The 23,839-nt window shown below is 31.6% G+C and overlaps 1 protein-coding gene across 2 annotated transcripts; it reads left to right on the top strand.

The window, feature by feature from the left end:
• Positions 1-2,670: 2,670 nt before the first annotated feature.
• Positions 2,671-12,047, top strand: LOC106643452 (Spaetzle domain-containing protein). Of its 2 annotated transcripts, none has more exons than XM_014358600.2 (6): positions 2,671-2,807; positions 5,777-5,927; positions 6,293-6,492; positions 7,462-7,524; positions 8,353-8,456; positions 11,644-12,047. In XM_014358600.2, exons 2-6 carry the CDS (start codon positions 5,837-5,839, stop codon positions 11,885-11,887), a joined length of 702 nt encoding a protein of 233 aa, XP_014214086.2. In that variant the 5' UTR covers positions 2,671-2,807; positions 5,777-5,836; the 3' UTR covers positions 11,888-12,047. The 2 variants fall into 2 exon arrangements, with proteins under 2 accessions (XP_014214086.2, XP_014214085.2); XM_014358599.2 differs by lacking the exon at positions 2,671-2,807 and adding an exon at positions 2,935-3,196.
• Positions 12,048-23,839: the final 11,792 nt, after the last annotated feature.

Genomic DNA, 23,839 nt, shown 5'->3' with positions numbered 1-23,839 from the left:
CTAATAGCAAAATAAGAAATATAAATGATCGTAATCAGGCTATATAATGTATATAGGTTAACTACGTTACACCGTTTTTTTAGCAAGACAAAAAGTGAAAAAAATTGAATGATCAATAAGTCAATACAATTTTCGATTTACAAAACTAATTGTCGGGATATGTACTATACCAAAATGAAAATATTCCTAATGAGTGCAGTTAATCTGTCTAGTAGTTTTGTAAATTATGATATGTGTACAAACATACAGTTGTTACTTTAAAAAATAGAAATGATTCTGTAACCTTTTCTGTACACTAAAAAAATTCGTAAACAAGGTTCTATTGTTAATTTCATTACTTTCTGATCGAAAAACCTTTGAAACGAAAAAAAATTTTTTTCAATAACTTTTTTGAAATGTTTTCCATGATGTTAGGAATGAAAATATGCCATTTAAAAAACGACCGTCTCTCTCCTCTCTCTCTCGGTGTGTGCGTGTGCGTGTGCGTGTGTGTGTGATAATAAAGTCACACACTGAAATAAAATTTCGTCAATTCAAATAAACGTTTATAAGAATATATTATAAGAATACAATCTAATAAATGATTATTACAATCAAATAATACTAACTTGAAACAAATAAATAACTTCTTTATAACGTAACATTTAATGGACTTTAATAAATATTTATTTGAATGATGTTAATTTTTTTTTTCTATTCGTATAAACGTTTATTTAGATCGACGAAATTTTCTATTCAGTGCACTTGAAGACATTCTCAAAAAGGAAGTATGGTATATTGAAGACCTAGTGTTGGGGTTATTTTCGTTTTGCGGTTTGAGGGGGCGTCTGATCTGGATGAGAACGGGGTCTACCTGAACTGTTGGGACGATTTTAGCTCCTTGATGATTCAAGTATTCCCAAGGAGTACCTAGAACCGATCTTAGTACCTACTTCATGAAGTCAGTCTTCCTTTGCAGCGCCCCAAGTTGAGATCGCATAGGCACTGGTGCCCCCGATAACAGCATTGAAAATTTACAGCCTGGTTATCTGAGATACTACTTTTTTATTCAAAAGGGTTTTATTTATACAAGTCCCTCATAAAATATCTATGTAGCGTTATGCCCAGATACTTAGTGGAGTAGCTCCAATCAATGTCTACTTCGTTAACCTTTATCTTCTGAAGTTCCTGTCGTGGATTTTTGCAGAAAAAGATCATAGCTATAGTCTTTGGCTAGTTTATAACTAGTTTTACAAAGACAATACAAGTTGCAAAAAGTACTGAGGTGCTTGTTCAGTAGAACAGAACACAAAATGTGTGCTTATGTGAGAAAAAAAATTAATTTACGTTAAAATGGCCTACTTATAAAAGTTTATGAGTTAAATTTATTTCTTAATATTTTTATTCGTGCTTGATTAAACAAAAAACTTTGTATCGATTGAGTGTTTTTTAAAAATTTTTTTTATGTTGTATTTCTATAGACACGTTATGCACAAGAGTAAATCAACGTATTCGAAATTTTTACTCTTAAAAAATATGTGACGGAAATGAAGTTCCACATTTGCGTCCGGAAATTTCGAAAATAAAGAAAAGTGACGTGACACGAGTAAATAAGTGAATTTTTAATTTATGTTTATTTTATTATTAAATAAATATTTACTTTGTTTTAAAATAAACAGGATGTTTGTAATGATATTAAAAAGTTACATCAATTTTTCGGAAGAATCGACAAGTTATTTTGACATTAAAATAAAAAAATAGGGTCAGGTGCATGTATATAGATATACTCACACAAGAAAAAAAGTTGCTGGTTGCTGCCCTATTTGTTCACTCCTCTCTTATCGTTCTTTAGTTTCGCCCTACTAACGGTGATTATCGTCCGTGACTGTTCATTAATTAAGTATTAAAATACCAATTGAAATCACACCCAATCACCAAATATCCTATTCCAAGTATAATTGTACCACATCCGAATCATACATATACAATTACATTTTTAGATTATCTCCTATAGAAGTTTAACTTCATACTTGGGTACCCTCGGACTTCTGGTTTTTTTTTAATGACTCATTTCATTAAAAAAAAATACTTTACAGGAATATGTGAAGAAAAAATACGTGTCTTACTTATTGTAATCATGGATAGTCAAAAGTGCAATAAATAGTTCATACGTGCATGCAAACTCGAGTGCGAATTAGGAATGAAAAATTTCAATTGGATGTGAATCCAAATAAAAGTGTAGAAAAGACTATTCTGGTAATCAATTTCTAAAATATGCCATCAAAAAAAAGTCAGGCTTAATAAAAATTGTATTGCCAACAAATGAATTGTAAATTTTTCTTAGTCATTTATAATTCATAAAAATCAGATGGAACGTTGATTATACACAAAAAACAAAAGGTACATCTTCCATTACATGCTTTGAAAACCTAAAAATGAGTGCAGCAGTTTGATGAATAATTTGATTAACTTATAACGTTAAAACACTTGTCTCAACTAAATTGAAGGCTCCGTAAATGTGTTTTAGCATTAAAATACAACTTACACCAAAGAATAGGTATCTCCACTCATAGCAGGATGGTGGCTCGAAAGCCCCGAGCTACGTGTACTGGTGCGCATTGCTGGCACTTAAATACACCTCACTCGTTGAGCGTCAGTGTATGCCGGTTTTCAGAGTACAGGCGATGTCTCTCCACCTAGCTAGTCCGTCGGCTGTGCTTGAGGAAGAGGAAAAAAGAGAGCAAGAGAGAAAGATTGGTGGTAAACTCACAGCAAAAACAGTAACAACAGCGACTGCCATCAGAAGTGGCACGGACATGTGAGCGCACGTAAGTCAAGTAGTGACTTCGCATGTGTATAATCACAAGTTCCGCATATATTCATTTGCCACAGCGGTTCCAACATTATTTTTTCATCGACTGCCTGACAACGAGATATTTTGCCGTTTTACTCGTGTGCTCTTACATTTCGTTTTATTTTCATTACGCGTGTGCTTTGCGATTAGATTTAAAAAAAATCTACTTTGGTTCAAAAATCGAAGACATTATAGTATTTGTTCGCAGTTTTAATATAAATTACATAAAATTGTATACGCGAGAGTAAATGAATGACTGGTTCTACAAGTGAAGTTTTTACGATAATTTCAAGTGTCTTTTACACTATCGATGCTATGGCAACCTGTTTAAAAAGATCGACTACTGTGATGTTTTATATTTTGGTAAAATATTTACGAAAACACATATTTACTATATATCACTTTACGAAAAAAAGATTTATGTTTATGGTTATTTCATGAAAACAGCGTTATTTTATGTATCTGCTATTAAAAACTACATATTTTATTTTTTCACATCCAAAATTTTTTATATCTTGTACATTATTTTTTTTCTTTTTGCTCGTTGCTAAATAATAACTGAAAAACTTGTTTTGCTAACGAATGTGTAAACTATTAAATAGCCAAACAATTTAATACTGTAACACATCCAATTTAAAAATTCAATTTCTTACGTTTAGTGTCTAATGTTTATTAACATTGAAGATTTCTTGAGCCTTTTTAATATGTCTAAAAATGATTCTTAACTAAAAGGCAACATTTTAGTTGTGGCCATATGAATTTAAATATTTGGTAATTTTTGAATTACACGTGCTAAATGTTTTCGTGTAATCAGCTATTGAACTCTTGAATTATACCGTTTCGTAGTTAGAAAAAATCAATTTCATCGTTTAATGTATTTGTACTTAATTCGGATGTAGCCCTAAGTAGTATCGTCGTAAGAATATGTTTCTCTTGGTAAAATGAGCGATATTTACCTTTCAAACTAATTGGACGGCTTTCGTGTGCAAATATAGATAGTGAATGTAGATAGTAAATGTAAATGTTGCACACTTATTGGAAAGGCTGAATCTCATTTTTTGGCTTTAGAATCGCAAAGTTTTTAGTTTGTGTTAATATCAAGTAACTGGAGATAAAACTTATGATGTTTTAGACCGCTTGAAAATCTCACATGGATACTAAAATATTGCACGTTTCAGAAATAACCATGCGAAATTCAATCTACGTTCACGAATAAGAGTATTTTTTGTTACGATCGTGAGTAAAATGAGAATTAAAATGTAATAGTATTTCAATAGTTATTGCTTTTGGTATTTGCTTGGAAAAACTAATTTTACAAGGGTAAAGTTAAATTAAATAAACCGCATTGATAGTTTTTTTTACTATTGACTAAAATGTAACGCTTTTGTTAATGAAACTAGTCTACCGATCACATCATGCACCACACTTACTAGAATGTAACCATTTTTTAAGAAAGATTATTAAATCTAAAGAAAGATTTCGTAAATACTTAATTAGAAACAGTTGAGGTTGATGAAATCTAAAAATTTGAATAGTTTATTTTTTTGTCAGTTGCGTTTGAATCGTTCACCCTTGGTCAACTTATAAAAATGTAATGTGTTATTTATGAGATAACATTATGAATAATAGTTGTGTTAATTAAACGATGTATTGTAGTGTAGATAGTATAACATTGCACAGAAAAATGTAGTTTAGCTAAAAAACCTCAACGTCTGATAAAGTTACATTAAAATAAAGCTGCTATACTATTCTATTTCAGTAAATGGTAATACTCTTTTTATGTTTCTGCAACATACAACTTTTGTTAAAAATATTTCTCATGACGATGTTGAATAGCTTGGTACTTTTTTAAGATGGATTTCCAACTAATGTTGATTGACCTAATAGTAATGATTAAAAAAAGTTGATGATAATAAATATGATAATGATGATGATAATAACAGCGTTGTTGGCGATACTAAGAGTATATATAATTACAATTGTTGATATTAAAATGTGATCTCATCTTTACAAAAGTTGTAAAAAATAAAACTATCAATGTCTCTAAAATACCATCTCATATTAATAAAAATTATTTACTTATTACTACCATTTAGAGAATTCAGAATTTTTTACAGGCCTACAATTATAACATTGCCCCTGAAATAAGTGAATTTTTTATCTTGTCATTTATACATTTAAATAACTTGAATTTTAGAGTCAGAACATACTTTTTTTAAATGTTCAAGTAAATAATTGGTTCCGTGTGATAAAAAGATCAATATTCGTTACAAATATAATTACTACAAGACTGCGTGTTTTACAACTTAAAACATATCAAGTTTATCTCCTCTGCAGTTTTTGTAAGACTTTTTTACTTATTCTTTTTATCATTAAACTTCTATTTGCAAACGATATAAATGTTTGTAGGAAAATAATTATTATTTTCGTTTTTGTAATATAATTATCCACTTTTGGGTACGAATTTTTAAATGTAGGTAAAAATAAATCATCAGGCAAACTTGAATTGAGTAAAACAAAAATACACACGATTTAAAAATATTATGATACTGATGACTAAGAAAAACGCTTTCCAGTTCGTCTTAACATATTTTGCTTATTATATTTTCCATCAGTTAAACAATTTTTACCTGCTGCGTCTTTTATTCGTGCTCACTACGATCCTATATTAATTCCTGTATTATTATTATTGTTATTATTATTATTATTATTATTATTATTATTATTATTATTATTATTATTATTATTGTTATTCATATAAAAACTCAAAAAAATTAAAGCTTTACATAATAATATTAATAAAAATGGGAAACATTTATCATTAATTAATTAGTAACCTACTGCTACTTAAAAGTTTTTGGAAAATTAAGATTTTTCAATTAAGTAAGTAATGGATTAATCACAATAGCTTAGTAAGTAATTAGTTGAACAATATTATTTTAGATCATCAAAAAAGTTGGAGCTCTACCTCGTTCAAGTTACAGTAGTTCTGAAATATCTTCAATGAACAGCTCTTACTTATCATGGAAACATGAAACGAAAGGCTATAGTCATCTTCAGACTGAAAGGAATATTTTGTCCCAGGAAACTGACAGTATGTATAAAATTTATTAACCCCAGTATTTGTTAATTTCTTAGAAAAAATTTAAAGTTGAAAGCTTGATACCATCCTTGAGCCACAACTTTTTTAACTTAAAAAAAATATGATGATGATGTAGATCATTTTGAATTTTTGTTTTAAAATAAGAAACCGAAAATTTTATTTTAAAAATAAAAGTAGCAAAAGTAAATTAGCACGTTTAAATTAAAACTATTAAAAATTTTTTATTGTAAACTGATAAATTAGTATTTGTTGGACCGTGAAGTTTTAATTTTAAATACATCTAGCTTTTAACTTACATTGCTACAAAAATTTATGATTCTGTACAAAAACTTATACCCTCCAAAAATTTTTTTCAGATTTCAGTAACAATAGTAGTAGGATAGATGGTAAGATTGTCTTCCCAACTGAGGAATCCCCTTTTTTGGTGCCAAGTTTTAATCATGTTTGTGAGAATGCTACATTCTGTGAAAATACGACTGATTATCCTGAGGATTTTATAGAAAATCTTTTACGAACAAGTAAAGATATAAAATCATTATTTTCTGGAGCTGATTTGGTAAGTTGAAGTATAATTTATGATATTATTAAAATATTCCAAACATAAGTAAACCTCCCTACTTTACATACTTTGTGACTTTGACTTAATCGATTAATAAAATTATTTGTTGAACAAATAGCTTTTTCTCTCAAAAAAATTTTCATTTATTCCTCAAATTTAAATAAATACAGCACCGTTGAAATAATAGAGAAATTGTGGAACAAATAAAAACTGATATTCAATACCATACTCGTATTATACACTTATCTGATATCGTATTTCTCATTTTTCTCCCTGAATTCTTATACAATCATGTTTAATTTGAGCTTGTATTATTCATTGCAATGTCAGAAAGAGACATCAACACTTTTTTCTACTGATTACGGCTTAGGTTAATTAAAAAGTGATTAGTGTTAGGCATTTCACAATTCCTTCATAGCCCTCTACTCGGTGCCCTACAGTCTTTCCCGAAATAAGAGGTAACTTAATCATTTACAACCCAATACTGAATTATTATTTAAACCTAAAAAGTTTTCCAACCTCCATACATCCGTACAGCCCTACCATACATTTTTATTGGTACCCCCCCTCCCACTGGCTTCCCAAAATATTTGTGCAAAGACAATGTATATAGTAATTGATTAAAGTGAGAGTTTCTTTATTCCCAAAAACTTACTTCCGAAGTTGACATTACCACACGCTATAATCTCCTTAACTTATAAAAACATATTTTTATTCTTTACAAGCTACTTTTGAAAAAATTACTTCGTTCATCCAGGTCCTCAAGTCAGGCTTTATTATTAATAATAAAAAATTGACGTCATTTTTTCGAGAAAGAAGCTATTAGTGTAATAAATAACAATGTAATATTATAAATGCACAACGACATAGTCACTGAAGTAGGAAACTCCAACTAAGTTGGAACAACTCTCAAGATATGGTCCTAAAATAGATATGTAGTAACTATTAAAAAAAAAATTTCCATAGATCCCTGACGTAGAAAATCGACTTAATGTTTCTCCAGAAGATGCTTCACTATGTAACTCATACGTAAGTTTTAATTATAACTCATTACTCACTTTACTCTTTCTTCATTTAGATTTAAGTAGGAGAAGTACCTGACTTTTCAATGATTATATAATAAAATACTACAAATTTGTCAAACCCTACCTTTTTTCAACGGCTTTTTGAACAAAAATTTATTTCTTACTTTGCGTTATTTGAAAAGCTGGGTTGTTGATTGAAACATTTCGTGATAGCAGATAAATTTAAAAAACGATTATTGATCAATTATTAATTATTAAAAAAGTTTAAAGTTTTGTTATTTTTTTTAATTTTTAAACTTGGTTTTGACCAGTAAAATACGTCTCTGGGAATGTCGTTGCATTTTGCATTCAAGGCAACAAAAATAAATTTAGGCTTAATTACTCGGTAAAACACGACCTATCGTGCTAAAATTATTTATACATTATAGGCCAGCAGAGGTAAATTTTACAAAAAAATTTAACTCTCTATGTACCACAACTTTTGCAAAAAAATAGGACAAAAAACGTTACTTTCTCAATTTTTAACAGAAATTTCAAAAATCTACTCTTCTCGCTACTCTCCCTGTTATCATCTTATTAGTAGAGCTCATTTTTTGAATTTTTATAAGGAACAACTAATCCAGTTATATTTATATAATAAAAATGCCTAGGAAAAAGGTACACCGACAATCCCGTAACTAGCCTACTGCTTTGAATGAGAAGGATTTAATTTTGTGTGATATACTTTGAAACAGCCGAAATTTTTTTTTTTTTAAATAATTAGTTACCAAATTAAGTAGTGTATGTGTGATTTACTTTTTAAGACCATTACTAACAGAGTTTTGTTTTTCAGGAAAAAGTGATTTTTCCAAGAGTTGCTGAGAGTAAAGATAAGGAATCACTGCTTGTTGTCAATCATGGTAGCTACAAACAAGCTGTTCGAGTAGAAATATGTGGGTAAGTTAACTATCACTGCTATTAAATCTGTTTATAACATTATGACAAAAATTTTAGCATTAAGATTTTTCGATTGTGTGACATGATACGTTTAGTTCAAGACTTTATCACGAACTGCCCCCAATTGAAAGGAAAACTTAAAATCTAAGATTATAAAATACTCATAGCTAAAGAATAAATGCTGCTCATCAGTTTTGACTATTTTCATAGCATTTCTTTCTAAGCACAACAAAAATTTGTGCGCTTTGTGAGAACTTCAGAAAAGTATGCGGTTAAAAATCTCAAACAGCTATGAGCAATAATCATCAAATAACTAACCGTTACTCAGTTCATAATTATAATATAACAAAGTGATAGTTTGTGATTTTTTTTATTAAGAAAACATTTAAGTTGTTACTTTGAAATAATCCAAAAAATAAATCTAGACAGTAACAAGACAATAATTTTATGGCATAGCGTGGAGAAGACATAGCCTTCTTGTATATATAAATTTAATAAACAACTATATTTATAAATATCTTCCTGTACCATGTAGTAACTCAAGTGAAAATTTAAACAACACCGCCCCTTTCTGCAAAATAAGAGAAAATTTAATTATTTTTGCAGGTGTTTTGTTCCAATAAAATCATACCTACAGCCCAGCCAGGCTCCCCTTATCCCCCCATGTAATTTTTAGAGTTCCCCATACTACCGTACAATGAAAAAGAAAGATAAGAGTAACATTTTGGTAAAAATTAAGTTTTTTATATCAATGAATTCATGAGACTTTTTAAAACTCAACCCCTCCACAATCAGGAAAAATTTGCTTTATATAAAATAAAATAATACCTCTTCATTACCTGTAGTAAGAGTGATTTTAAGAATGAAGACTTTATTTCCAAGTTTTTCTCCAGTAATAATTTTAGCTGTAATATGTACTTGAATAGTTAAGTGATCCTTAATCGTGTGTCGTTGCACAAACCGTCAGCTATACTTGAATTTGGTATCAACATAGGCTCTGTTCGGAAATGATGCGTTGGTTAAGTATTAAGTTGGTACCTACCCCCACCCTGGCTTAACTAACTGACCGTGTGTTCGCACATGTAAACAATAGTTAATCAGCTGGTCACGTTTTGGCGCACTTTGAGCGCTTTCAAGTCCTCTCTTTAACCTTAAAAGCGCTTAAAGTGCGCCAAAACGTGATCAGCTGATTAACTATTAGTAAGTTATTGGTTAAGCCAGGGTGGGGGTAGGTACAAACCAAAAACTTAACCAACGTATCATTTCCGAACAGAGCCATAACTATTGCCGCAACTTTTGAATTCAGCTCATGAGGTGGCAAACCTTTACGAATTTCGTTTAGTATTTTGATTAGAAAATTCATCAAACTTTTATCATCTACTTTATCGACACACTGGTATATAACGTGATATACGCTACAATAAATTGTCGTATTTCCCTTTAATTTGCTCAAAATTTTATTATTTAAAGAAAAAGTGTACTTATTGTAAAAAGTCAGTATAACACTATTCAATAAAGATTTGTTATCTTTACCTAATATTTTAAAACATACATGATTGACTCTTCATTTTTTAGGAGTTTTCCGTAATTTCATTTTTCTTTCTCCAATTTTGAACAATAACTTAGAAAAAATCTTATCAACCGATTTAATATTTGTACTTAAATTTAATATGTAAAATATGTCCAAAGAAATAACGACTTAATAGTTTTTGTCAAATAACGCTTATATTACTATTATTTATTAATAAAAGCGTTTGACGAACATTTACTCCTAAGATTATGAATTTATTTTCAAAATGTTCAAATTTTAAACGGTAATAAAATTTATTAAATAGATGGACCTAAAGTATTAGGAGAAACCTTTTTGTATAAGATGTTAATTTATTACTTCGTGTTACAAAGAAAAAAATTTTTTCCGCCCTCGGGTGGTTTTGGAAGGCTGGTACTTCCTCGGGCAAAAAAGCAGTTTTCCGATACTCGTTTGAAAAGTCTCCTTTACGAACCTCGTTACGGACCTCGCCTTCGGCTCAGGCCGCAAACCTCTCGGTTCGCAAACAAAGACTTTTTAAACTCGTAGGAAAACTACTATTTCGCAATAGTGTGCGGAAAACACCTATTTTCCTCACACTTATTCCGAAAAAACTTGTACACAACTCGTGCGGGCTGATTTCCCGCACTCGTGTGATAGACTCGTGCGGGAAATCGTCTTTTCCGCACTTGTTACGTAAATAACTATTGTCATACCCTGGGCTGGCATTACGTCAGTTTTACTCTCGAAAAAATGTCTAGTTATAGAACGTTTAATAGATAGGATTTTGCGTAATTAATGCAATACACACTGACATTTTGAAATTTAATTTAATAAAAGATCAAATTTGATAAACTTTCTTATTTACAAAAATTACTTATGCACACACTTATTTGAATGTATTATTTTCGACATCGTTTCGCAAATGATTGCATTTTTATTAACCTTAACTTTTTCCATTACATTACCCCACTATTTATACCCTTATTGGAAACAAAGTGTTAAATAACATTGTCAAAAGATAGAAATTTATTCAGTGATAAAAAATATAGATTAAAATTTTATACTATTTAGTTGTTTGCGAGGTGCATTGTACCCTCCCCCCCTCTCCACAGTCGCCAAAACAACCCCAAAAAACACTCAAAAATCCATGGAAGGTTGTTGATAAGTTGTGGAAGTTTTTATGGTGTTGTAAGAAATGTTTAAGTATGAGAAACCAGATAAATTTTTTCTTACTTTATGAGTTACTGTAGGGTGGTAGAAAGACAGTAAGGTACGCTACCTATCCTACTACTATATAAACGAATTCACTTTGTGATCATTTTTATTAATCTGAATCGTGGCAATCACTTGATTCCCGTTCCATTAAAACACAAGGTATAGATATCAATGCAAGTTTCTGTGTTGGACTAACAAAAACATAATATTTTCCGATTTTAGCCATTTTAGCCGTAATATTTTCAAATTTTTATAAATTTAATAAAATGATATAACTAACAAGTTTATTACCTCTAAAAAGAATCCTTACAACTGTACATGAGAATAATCTATAAGTATGAATACCACGAAAACTATTGGTGTATTTTTTTATCAATGTAAATACTGTATTTGTAACTTTTAACTGAAGCCTTATTTTCTAATAATCATATTCTTTTCCAGAAATGAAGATAATGAATGCAGTGTAATTAATGCGACTCCAGAGGGCTATAAAACCTTCTGCAAGCAAAAATATGTCTACAAAATGTTAGTATCTGTTTCTTCTACTGGTCATCTCAAGCAAGAACCGTTCAGATTTCCTGCTAATTGTTGCTGTCACATCAAATTTTACGGAAATCCACAAATGCGACTGGGAGGAAGCTCTTTAAAAAAAAAAATTACAATAAATCCGAAAACACATCGATAATCTTAGTCACCGTTTCTATTGTTATGCATTTTCCAACAGTTTTATTTAAGGACGTTCGGTAGAGATAGAACCCTGTGATAAATCTTTTTGAAATTTTAACCAGACGTTCTTATTGTTAATACAATGAAGCTGTTAAACTTTCAAGTGGTTCGTCTGTTTCGTTTCCAAGATATAAAACTTCAAAGTTTAGTCATTTTAACACGGTCGCTTATGGGGAAACTTATAAAAACTCAGTTTTAAAAAAATTGGCGTCATGAATGTCTCCAATTTTTCCATGTGTCACAGATAATGTTATAAACTATATGTACACAAAGATTTACGACGATTGTCTGATTAGTTTATGAATAAAAAAATTAAATAATGGTTCGAAAAAAACGTCATGGCAACGTCGCAAAAAGCGGGAAATTCAAAATGTTCCAGGACGTAAATCAGTAAATATTTGAATATTATGGTAGATATTAATGTATTTCTGTATAAAACATGAGCTTATATATGTGTGTGAGTGTATGAACATAGGTTCCACCAGTACCCATAACGAAACAATGTGTCATAATAACACATATTTATTTTTCTTAATAAAATTTTTAATTTGTAATTTTTATACAATACAATTTTTTTACACAAAATAACAAAATCATATGCTTGTAGTAATCGCAAAGACTAGAGTATGTCCTAATTATTTAACATATCACTTTCAATGAGACTTTTCAAGTCACATAAGAATTCAAAAATTTTATTTACATTAGCTACAATTATAATTGTATGTACAAATATCTGTCAAACGTCTCTTTATTTATTTACTCATTTTTATTACATTGTTATAACGAACAAAAATCAAATTCTTGGATCTTTCGCACAAATACATTACAAGTATACCCATACGCTGCCGTAACCGATGCAGCAGACAGTGAGGCAGGCACTGCACTACTGCAGACTTGCAGAGTGCACACCACCTAATGTGGGTATATATGTGTGTACATAAACACTCACACATTGGAGACCCATGTGGCGAAGCCACGTCTTTACTCATCGCTGCTTCCCCCTTGCCCCGCAAGTGGTTCCCCGCCGCTATCTCTACAAAACGTCCTGACTGTCATTAGTTTGTAATATACTAATTATTTATCAAGAAATACATTAGTAAATGTCTGAAAATAAAAAGTGAGCTATCAACCATGTACAAATTTCTGTCTTGTTAACATTAATAACGTATAAAAATCAATTGCGTTACTTAAAAATTCTATTTTAATAAACTTTGCCTATAATAAAACTATTTTTATCGCGATAAAATTATAGAAGTATTACGTTGACCCAACAGATGTCTGAAAATAATTTAAATTATCAGAAAGCATATAAAATATCCTGCAGTTATATACTTAATTTACAAAACTACATGTATTTATGTTTCTCCGTAAGAGGTGAATCAGAAAGAGGTACCGTTAACATCAATAGACTAGAAGCTCGTACAAAATATACGCAGCAAAAAAATTCATAAGTACTCTTTTGATATGTTTTAGGTATGAGCTTACGGCTCAAATTAGAAAAAAAAAAAAAAAAAAATACTCTTACAATAAATTTCTTTTCACGTACAACTTGTGACGTTCCAACAAAAAACACTAATTCTGCTTGAATTATAAATTTAATATGTTGTACAGAATAACGCTGGTCTTCTATCACATTTTTCACAATTTTGATGACTAAGTTAGGGTGGGTCGTTAATCAGTAAGATTGAATTCTTCTGTTTTATTTTGAAAAATCAAAAAGTAACCAAGACTGTTTTATAAGTCTTTTTGGGATAAAATTTTTCCTCTTTGCCATTTGTGTTGTTTTTCCTCTGATCAATACCAACCTACAGGAGCAGTAAAAGATCTGGTGTGCGTGGTGGGTGCGCCCTACGTGGAATTTTAGTATATGATGAATTCCCCATGTCAAATTGGCGAGCAAGACTTCTACTTTAGACATTAGGAGGTATATGCATCGTAAAAAATTAAAAGTTTTTATTTGCACATAGGGTGTGAGTAGCAAAATAACTCAGTAATGGCTTAAGTTTCATAAAACTGTAAATATATTCTCTTTGTACCTATAAGGATTTATTCTATTCGCCCCGTGCGCACACGGCCAAAATTGGAACTTTGATACCAAAATCTCGTCTACAATACATCTATTCACCGATATAACTGCCAAAAAGATGCAATTGGCGCTAGTGTCGGTAATAACATGTATTTTGAATGGAATTTGGGATCGAAGATCTTATTTTTGGCGTATATGCAACAGAGTAAATACGTAAATTTATTTTCTTTCTAACAATATTATATTCGACCGTTTACCTAATCTTAACGGAAGAGAACAGTATGATATATGGTATCACAAATTAAACTATATATATATATATATATATATATATAGATTATCAACCTTGTACCACCCATTTTTAAATCATAAAATTCTCCACGTAAGCTTTACTTGTCTTACTTATCAGATATGCAAGCTTGACAGAAACCATATTAATCGTGTTGTTCTACAAGTATTTTTGTACTTTATGAAAACATTTCAAAGAATTTTATCACACGAATATTGCTGTAAGCAGAAGAAGAAGAAGAAAGAGAATAAGAATGAAGAGAAGAAGGCGTGTCCGTTAAAAGTTGACACATTTTTTACAATATATTACAATCAAATTGAACTAATGCCCAATGTGCACTTGAACCATAAATTTGAGCAATCTATTGTTAAAGTAGTCGTAATACAGTTTTAATTAAAGAGATTTTATTTTTTTACGAGTACCCTCCAAATATTAAAATCTACTGGTTCGGGAATGCTTCGTTCATCCAGACTTGAGGTTCTCCCAAATCAGCACATATTTGCTACCCTGATATAAAAGACGGATTCAAGTCAGTCCATTTTAAAAATATTTTGTACTTTCTGTACGCAGCCCATGAAATAATTGACTTTTGGGAACCGTTTATCAAAAATAAAAAGGAACAAATTTTAACTAAACATATTTTTATTCATCCTATTATACAAATAATTACATAAAACTCAAAAGAGAAAAACTTATAGCTAATTTTTTTTTTTAACAAATAACAAACTGATTTTTTTTTCATCTAAACACACGTATTTGCAAACTTTTTTGTTTGTCCTGTTCAAGCACTTGGAGGATTCATAATTTTAAAAAAATTACACATTTCTTTATAAAAGTCATTCTGGTTAGTAAAATCACTACTAGGTAATTCAACAATAAAGTCCTCCAGTGGATCGTCATACACCGTGCACGAAAAACTATCAAAAAATGCATCCAGCAGCGATCGTTTTTCTGGTTGCAGATGTTTATGCGTTGATTGGGGCTGCTGGTGCTGCTGTTGTCCTGGCTGCAGGAGAAGTTGTTGCTCTAGTTCAAGTACATTGTCTTGGCAACTATAGTTGGTGCCGTTTACCCGATTTCCTTCGATACTGCTATGAAAAAAACAAAAAAACAAAAAATTTACATCTTAGGAAAAATTTTTCTTAAATAAGATAATATCATGAAGCTTAAAGCAGAAACAAATTGTGTAAGTTTAAAGATTGTAACCTAAGTGCTTTTTTCTTTGGAGAAATTTATAAATTAAGTAAATAATAAAATTTTGTTTTATCTGGAGTAATGAGCAGCAACAGAAAAATGATGGTACACTTTGTCGGTCAAAGTTAGAGGTACCGTGGATTTTAAGCTCGTCAGGTACGGCATCTGCTTTGCAACTTCAAGTTGTTGCGCAGCTAAATCACATGGACGCCAAAACGGTCGCTGCTGGGTTCCACAACCATGGATTTGCTTTTGTGGCATCCACGATTGTTGTCCCTGCTGGTTCGGGGTGGAAATGGTCTGTTGTTGTGCGGGGTACAGTTGTTCCTGACCAAACAATGGAGGCTGGACATGCAGGGATTCGTAGCTGCTCACAGATCCTGCTGGATCCAGCATAATATGGGCTCTCCGTGCTTTTTTCACGATGTTTCTGCTATCAGGGCTGTCTCTATTTTCTTTCTTCAATTTCGATCAGCGATTTTGGAACCATATTGTCACTTGATTTTCCGTGAGGCCCATCTCTTTCGCCAATTGTAGTCGACCAGCCATGGACAAGTAATTATCCATGTCAATTACTCTTTCGAGCTCCACAATCTGCGCTGAGCTACACGACGTCCTCTTTCGTTTTTTGTTCAATGGATCTAAATGATATAAAGACACGTATTGAATTAAATGCATTTTAATATTTTTTAACATAATTATTGAGTGAATGAAATACTTACTTTTCTCCATCTGGTTTTGGGGCCTTAGCTCCTGAGCGGCATTGAATACTTCTTCATACTGCAATTTTATTTTTTCTGCAGAGGTAACTTTATTCTCTACTTCTCATAAATTTCTCAAATGTAGCTTAAGCAAAGGCTTCGTCGAGAACTTTTGCACTATATTCAAACACACGATTATAGAATCTTGTGAAAGGTTTCAGTCTGAATCCAACTTACAAACTGGACTTTTGCACCAAGGTTAAGGCTTTATATCCCTTTTGCGGTACTTACTGACTGAGGAGCCTCACGCCCTTCTTTCTTATCAATAAGTTAAAAAGCTATTAGAAAGCTATTCAATAGGCTCTCCCAAATGTTCATTAATAACCCGTGCTGAGGCTAAAAGTTTTTCTTGGTACACATGCTGATTACTGTATGAGTAATGGTATACCATTTGTATACAAATACGTTACCGTCAGACTGCATCGATTTCATTTATAAGATTTCGATCGTATGCGTTACTTTCTTATACGAATCAAGAAAATTACTCACGAAACTGAAACAAAAATAAAATCGTAACATGAACAATTTATGAAATTCGATAAAAGAAAGGATTCATTTTTTCAGAGAAAATTTGAACTTGATATGTTTGCTGCCGAATCCCATTTCAAGGATCAAATAGGGGTTTTTTTTTTTTTTAATCTTTGACTAGCACGTACGGATATACCTGTTAATATGACTGTACTTCGAAAATGTAACGATTTGTGTTGATGTAAAATTTGTAATGATTAATCGCTTTGTTTCAATAATCAGCACAGAAAAAGCAAGCTGCTCAGCCACTTTCTCACATTTTTCATCTTTCAATAGACATTTTCACCAAAACGTGCTCTTAAATGCCTAAATTTGCCCTTTTCATGTTACTATGTTAAAATCATTACATTAACTTTAAAATAACCTTAAAATAAGCAAAAAAATTCCAATATTATCGATACTTTTTATAAAACAAATCATCTCCCTGATGTTAGTAAGTTCACCTGATTCGCATCTTCTATTGAAAACAAACTCGCATAGAATTGCATTTAACTTTTTATTACTGTAAAGCTGTAAATAACATGTATATTTTAACATTATATAGTTGTTTGTGTGGGGCATTCCACACAACCATCCACATCTCCCACTTTCCAAAAAAAAAACATAATGTAAAATTAAATCTTCTTTTCCGTTATTTCGACCCATTACATTTTTTGTCCAGACCCCACCACTCGCACCTACCCCCACTTTTTTATGGACCCTCCCCCACCTCTTCAGCTCCTACCGACTACCTACACTGCAATTGGGATTTTTTTATTGGCACCTAAGGGTTGGCGCTCAAGTGAAGCGTGCAAGGGGAGAGGAAAATCTATTGAGCTCGTAAAAAAAGTTGCCTTAGTTAAGTACAATATAAGTTGATTATTTCTAAAAAATCTGAAACATAATTAAAAAAACTTTTAAAAAATTCTTAGCTTAATGTTTCATTATACAGTTATCGAAAAATTGGATGCATTTCATAGATATTTCACTTCGTGTAACTACGGTTCTAGCGTTACAAAATTGATTCTTCCAAATAAATAAAACGTTGATTTCCATGGATACTGAAGATTACATACGTGCAAAATCCTAACCAATTTTTTACATTTATTATTATGTGTATATGCTATGATGACGAACTTGTAAATACGTTAGTTTCAATTGCTCCTACCACCTACACAATTTTTTAAATACTGATGGGAATAAGATCTTGTAATACAAAAATGATATTTTTTTGATCTTTAGGCGTTCTTAAAGACACTTGGACTTGGTTTAGTGAGCCCTTGGTAGAAAAAAAAGTGTTCGCTGCATAAGCACCATCAAACTGAGGCTACCTTTCCGTCCGAATTCTTTCTGCCCTTCTGACACAGTGGCGATGGCGCTTTTGCGACGACAACTCCTATTACTTTTTGTAAGTGTCAATCACGGCAAGTATTGTTTCTGAAAGAAGAGATTTTTAGTCCCTCCTTATGAACAGATTAATTTTGGTGTTCTTTGGAAAAATGTAACTTTGGCGTTTTTTGCTCTTTTGAAAGTAGGAAATTAATAATTCTACTCTTTTCGAAAAATAAATTTGTGTTCTCTCTTGCTAAAAAAATTTATCTAAAAACACCATCATAAAAAAAGTCAAGATAAATTACTTTAGTCAAAAGAATGAATCTTTAAAATTACCTTTTATGTTGAAAAGAAAACAGCGCTTTAAAATATACTTGAAAGAAAGAGATGATTTGGAAAAAACTAACATGTAGTGCAAAGTTTCTAATTACTGTGACTTTACAGAATAGATATAAATTTAAAACTTCGAAATATTAAAACCTCATAAATTGCATATTAATAATACAGTCATTCTCGGATTTCTCAAAATCTGAAGTCATTAGAAAGTGAAGTAGATCGGTTCCTGACTATTAATACCTAATGAGGGGACTGAAAGCGATACGTTTAACTTGTTTGTGATAACAATAAATTCTTTCTGAAAATTCCTTCTCTCTCTCTCTCTCTTGGGACTCTTTGGCGTTTTCTTATTCACTACGCATAGTGACGTATATTTTATATAGCTTTGAGAGCGTCAACGATCACAACCACGTTTTGGATTTATGTGTAAAACTCCGCGTTGAAATGTGAATGAAAGGATTCATAATTATTTGTGATGCGATCTTCTTGCAGTGTATAAGTTTTGGAATAAACGAAAAACGAATTTTGGAAAATTTGCTGACAGATTGGCACAAGTGATCAGCTGATTTTTTTCAGCAGTGTAAGCACTTTCACTTTCCACAGCAGGCTGCGAATCTTGCATGCTGCGGCTTTTCAGGCATTTGGTTGTTTTTGAGCGTTTTCTCAATTGTCAGATCTCAATAGTGCTTTCAAACTAGATGATTTTTTTATTAATAAAAATAGTTAAATTATTTTCTAACTAGTCAACACTTTTGTTTAAGAAAACTTTTAGACTGTTAACGGCTACGTCAAACTTTTTTTTTTTAACATATAAAATATCAACTTTTTTTTTTTCGTTATAATTCCTCAGTTATAATTTTTTCCGTATCGCATACTTACATTTCAATCAATTTTTACATATTCTTGTAACACTTACATCGTTGTGACATTATCTGTGAGCGGATGAAGCAGGTCACGTAGCCCCCTTCATTAAATGTACAACGAGATCAAAGTTCTAAGACAATATTTTTTGTGATTTTAATTGGCGATAAGATGTTCGTCAACTAGTCCATGTTACACACAAAAATATAATCTGCTACATTAAAAATTACGGAACCAGGCTAAATACTGTTATTTTACTATAATGTATGTCCAATTCTATGCTCAATACATAAGAAGTTTCTATTTGTTACTTAATTATATATTTAATATTCCATTAAGAAAAATCTAAACTAAATATCATTGTACTTGCTTGGCATCGGTTCAGGATGGTTGTTCATAAAGAAAAACAGATTTTGTACTAAATTTAATGTCAATTTTGTTATGTTTTTACAGAATAACGCTGGTCTTCTATCTCATTTTTCACAATTTTGATGACTAAGTTAGGGTGAGTCGTTATTCAGTGAGCTTGAATTCTTCTGTTTTATTTTGAAGAATCATAAAGTAACCAAGACTGTTTTATAAGCCTTTTTCAGATTAAATTTTTCCTCTTTGCCATTTGCGTTGTTTTTCCTCTGATCAATACCAACCTACAGGAGCAGTAAAAGATCTGGTGTGCGTGGTGGGTGCACCCTACGTGGAATTTTATTATATGATGAATTCCCCATGTCAAATTGGCGAGCAAGACTTCTACTTTAGACTTCAGAAGGTATATGCATCGTAAAAAACTAAAAGTTTTTATTTGCACATAGGGTGTGAGTAGCAAAATAACTCAGTAATGGCTTAAGTTTGAAAAAACTGTAAATATATTCTCTTTGTACCTATAAGGATTTATTTTATTCGCCCCGTGCGCAAACGGCCAAAATTAGAACTTTGATACCAAAATCTCGTCTACAATACATCTATTCACCGATATAACTGCCAAAAAGATGCATTTGGCGCTAGTTTCGGTAATTACATGTATTTTGAATGGGATTTTGGTATCGAAGATCTCATTTTTGGCGTATATGCAACAGAGTAAATACGTAAATTTATTTTCTTTCTAACAATATTATATACGACCGTTTACCTAATCTTAACGGAAGAGAACAGTATGATATATGGTATCACAAATTGAACAATATATATATATATATATATGTATAGATTATCAACCTTGTACCACCAATTTTTGAATCATAAGATTCTCCACGTAAGCTTTACTTGTCTTACTAATCAGATATGCAAGCTTGACAGAAACCATATTTAGCGTGTTGTTCTAGAGGTATTTTTGTACTTTATGAAAACATTTCAAAGAATTTTATCACACGAATATTGCTTTAAGCAGAAGACGAAGAAGAAAAAGAGAAAGAATGAAGAGAAGAAGGCGTATCCGTTAAAAATTGACACATTTTTTAAAATATATTACAATCAAATTTAAACAATGCCCAATGTACACTAGAACCATAAACTTGAGCAATCGATTGTTAATAAAGTCGTGATACAGTTTTAATTAAAAAGATTTTCTTTTTTTACGAGTACCCTCCGAATATTAAAATCTACTGGTTCGGGAATGCTTCGTTCATCCAGACTTGAGGTTCTCCCAAATCAGCACATATTTGCTACCCTGATATAAAAGACGGATTCAAGTCAGTCCATTTTAAAAATATTTTGTACTTTCTGTACACAGCCCATGAATTATTTGACTTTTGGGAACCGTTTATTAAAAATAAAAAGGAACAAATTTTAACTAAACATATTTTTATTCATTCTATTATACAAATGTTTACATAAAACTTAAAAGAGAAAAACTTATAGCTAATTTTTTTTTTTAACAAATAACAATCTGATTTTTTTTTCATCTAAATACACGTATTTGCAAACTTTTTTGTTTGTCCTGTTCAAGCACTTGGAGAATTCATAATTTTAAAAAAATTACACATTTCTTTATAAAAGTCATTCTGGTTAGTAATTTCACCACTAGGTAATTCAACAATAAAATCCTCCAGTGGGTCGTCATACACCGTGCACGAAAAACTATCAAAAAATGCATCCAGCAGCGATCGTTTTTCTGGTTGCAGATGTTGATGCGTTGATTGGGGCTGCTGGTGCTGCTGTTGTCCTGGCTGCGGGAGAAGTTGCTGCTCCAGTTCAAGTACATTAACTTGGCAACTATAGTTGGGGCCGTTTACCCGATTTCCTTCGATACTGCTATGAAAAAAACAGAAAAACAAATAATTTACATCTTAGGAAAAATTTTTCTTAAATAAGATAATATCATGAAGCTTAAAGCAGAAACAAATTGTGTAAGTTTAAAGATTGTAACCTAAGTGCTTTTTTCTTTGGAGAAATTCATAAATTAAGTAAATAATAAAATTTTGTTTTACCTGGAGTAACGAGCAGCAACAGAAAAATGATGGTACACTTTGTCGGTTGAAGTTGAAGGTACCGTGGCTTTTGAGCTCGTCAGGTATGGCATCTGCTTTGCAACTTCAAGTTGTTGCGCAGCTAAATCACATGGACGCCAAAACGGTCGCTGCTGGGTTCCACAACCATGGATTTGCTTTTGTGGCATCCACGATTGTTGTCCCTGCTGGTTCGGGGAGGAAATGGTCTGTTGTTGTGCGGGGTACAGTTGTTCCTGACCAAACAATGGAGGCTGGACATGCAGAGATTCGCAGCTGCTTACAGATTCTGCTGGATCCAGCATTATATGGGCTCTCCGTGCTTTTTTCACGACGTTTCTGCTATCAGGGCTGTCTCTATTTTCTTCTTTCAATTTCGATCGGCGATTTTGGAACCATATTGTCACTTGATTTTCCGTGAGGCCCATCTCTTTCGCCAATTGTAGTCGACCAGCCATGGACAAGTAATTATTCATGTCAAATACTCTTTCGAGCTCCACAATCTGCGCTGAGCTATACGACGTTCTCTTTCGTTTTTTATTCAATGGATCTGAATGATATAAAGACACGTATTAAAATAGATGCATTTTAATATTTTTTAACATAATTATTGAGTGAATGAAATACTTACTTTTCTCCATCTGGATTTGGGGCCTTAGCTCCTGAGCGTCATTGAATACTTCTTCATACTGCAATTCCATTTTTTCTGCAGAGGCAACTTTATTCTCTACTTATCGTAAATTTCTCCAATGTAGCTTAAGCAAAGGCTTCGTCGAGAACTTTTGCACTATATTCGAACACACGATTATAAAATTTTGTGAAAGGTTTCAGTCTGAATCCAACTTACAAACTGGACTTTTGCACCAAGGTTGAGGCTTTATATCCCTTTTGCGGTACTTACTGACTAAGAAGCCTCACGCCCTTCTTTCTTATCAATGAGTTAAAAAGCTATTAGAAAGCTATTCAATAGGCCCTTCCAAATGTTAATGACTAACCCGTGCTGAGGCTTAAAGTTTTTCTTGGTACACATGCTGATTATCGTATGAGTAATGGTGTACCATTTGTATACAAATACGTTACCGTCAGACTGCATCGATTTCGTTTATAAGATTTCGATCGTATGCGTTACTTTCTTAGACGAATCAAGAAAGTTACTCACGGAACTGAAACAAAAATAAAATCAAAAAATGGCTAATGGGTCGATACAAACAAATAGCGTTTCACACGAAAAGGGTATAATTTAATGTAATCAGATAAAATAAAAGGATTCATCTTTTCAAAGAAAATTTGAACTTGATATGTCTGCTGTTTAATCCAATTTCAAGCATGAAAAAGGATTTTTTTTTAAATCTTCGACTAGCACGTACGGTTATACTTGTTGATATGACAGTACTTCGAAAATATAACGATTCGTGTTGATTTAAAATTTGTGATCAACGTTCACTTTGTTTCAATAATTTGCACCAAAAAAGCCAGCTGCTAAGCCACTTTCTCACATTTTTCATCTTTCAATAGACATTTCCACCAAAACTTGCTCTTAAATGCCTAAATTTGCCTTTTTCATGTTACTATGTTGAGGTCATTACATTAACTTTAAAGTTACTTTGAAATTAGTTAAACAATTCCATACTATCGATACTTTTTATAAAACAAATCTCCCTGATATTAGTAAGTTAACCTGATTTGCATCTTCTATTGAAAACAAGTTCGCATAGCTGTGCATTTAACTTTTTATTACGTTAAGCTGTAAATAACATGTTTATTTCAACATTTTATAGTTGTTTTTGTGGGGCAATTAACACAACCATCCACACCTCTCTCCTTCCAAAAAAAAAACATAATGCAAAATTAAATCTTCTTTTCCGTAATTTCGACTCATTACATTTTTTGTCTACACCCCACCACTCGCGTCTACCCCTCACTTTTTTATGGATCCTCCCCCACCCCTACAGCCCCTACCGACCACCCACACTGCAATTGGAATTTTTTTATTGGCACCTAAGGATTGGCGCTTAAGCGAAGCTTGCAATGAAAGAGGAAAATCTATTGAGCTCGTAAAAAAAGTTGCTTTCGTTTGTATCAAAAATGGTTATTTTTGAAAAATTTGAAACATCATTTAAAAAACTCTAGAGAAATTCTGAGCTCAATGTTTTATCATACAGTT

Source organism: Copidosoma floridanum, unplaced genomic scaffold (genome assembly GCF_036245765.1).
Source record: "Copidosoma floridanum isolate Cflo_tuat_1 unplaced genomic scaffold, Cflo_Japanese_pri ptg000013l, whole genome shotgun sequence".
Classification (NCBI taxonomy): domain Eukaryota; kingdom Metazoa; phylum Arthropoda; class Insecta; order Hymenoptera; family Encyrtidae; genus Copidosoma; species Copidosoma floridanum.
The sequence above is the reverse complement of the archived record's forward strand: the minus strand, read 5'-3'. Positions and strand labels throughout refer to the sequence as shown.

Bases quoted from the DNA above. Each gene is read 5' to 3' on its own strand.
- LOC106643452 (XM_014358599.2), top strand. From the start codon at position 3,086: ATGACTGGTTCTACAAGTGAAGTTTTTACGATAATTTCAAGTGTCTTT. The intron at 3,197-5,776 runs GTAAAATATTTA...ATATTATTTTAG, and splicing joins CTGTGATGTTTTATATTTTG to ATCATCAAAAAAGTTGGAGC. The intron at 7,525-8,352 runs GTAAGTTTTAAT...TTTGTTTTTCAG, and splicing joins CTTCACTATGTAACTCATAC to GAAAAAGTGATTTTTCCAAG.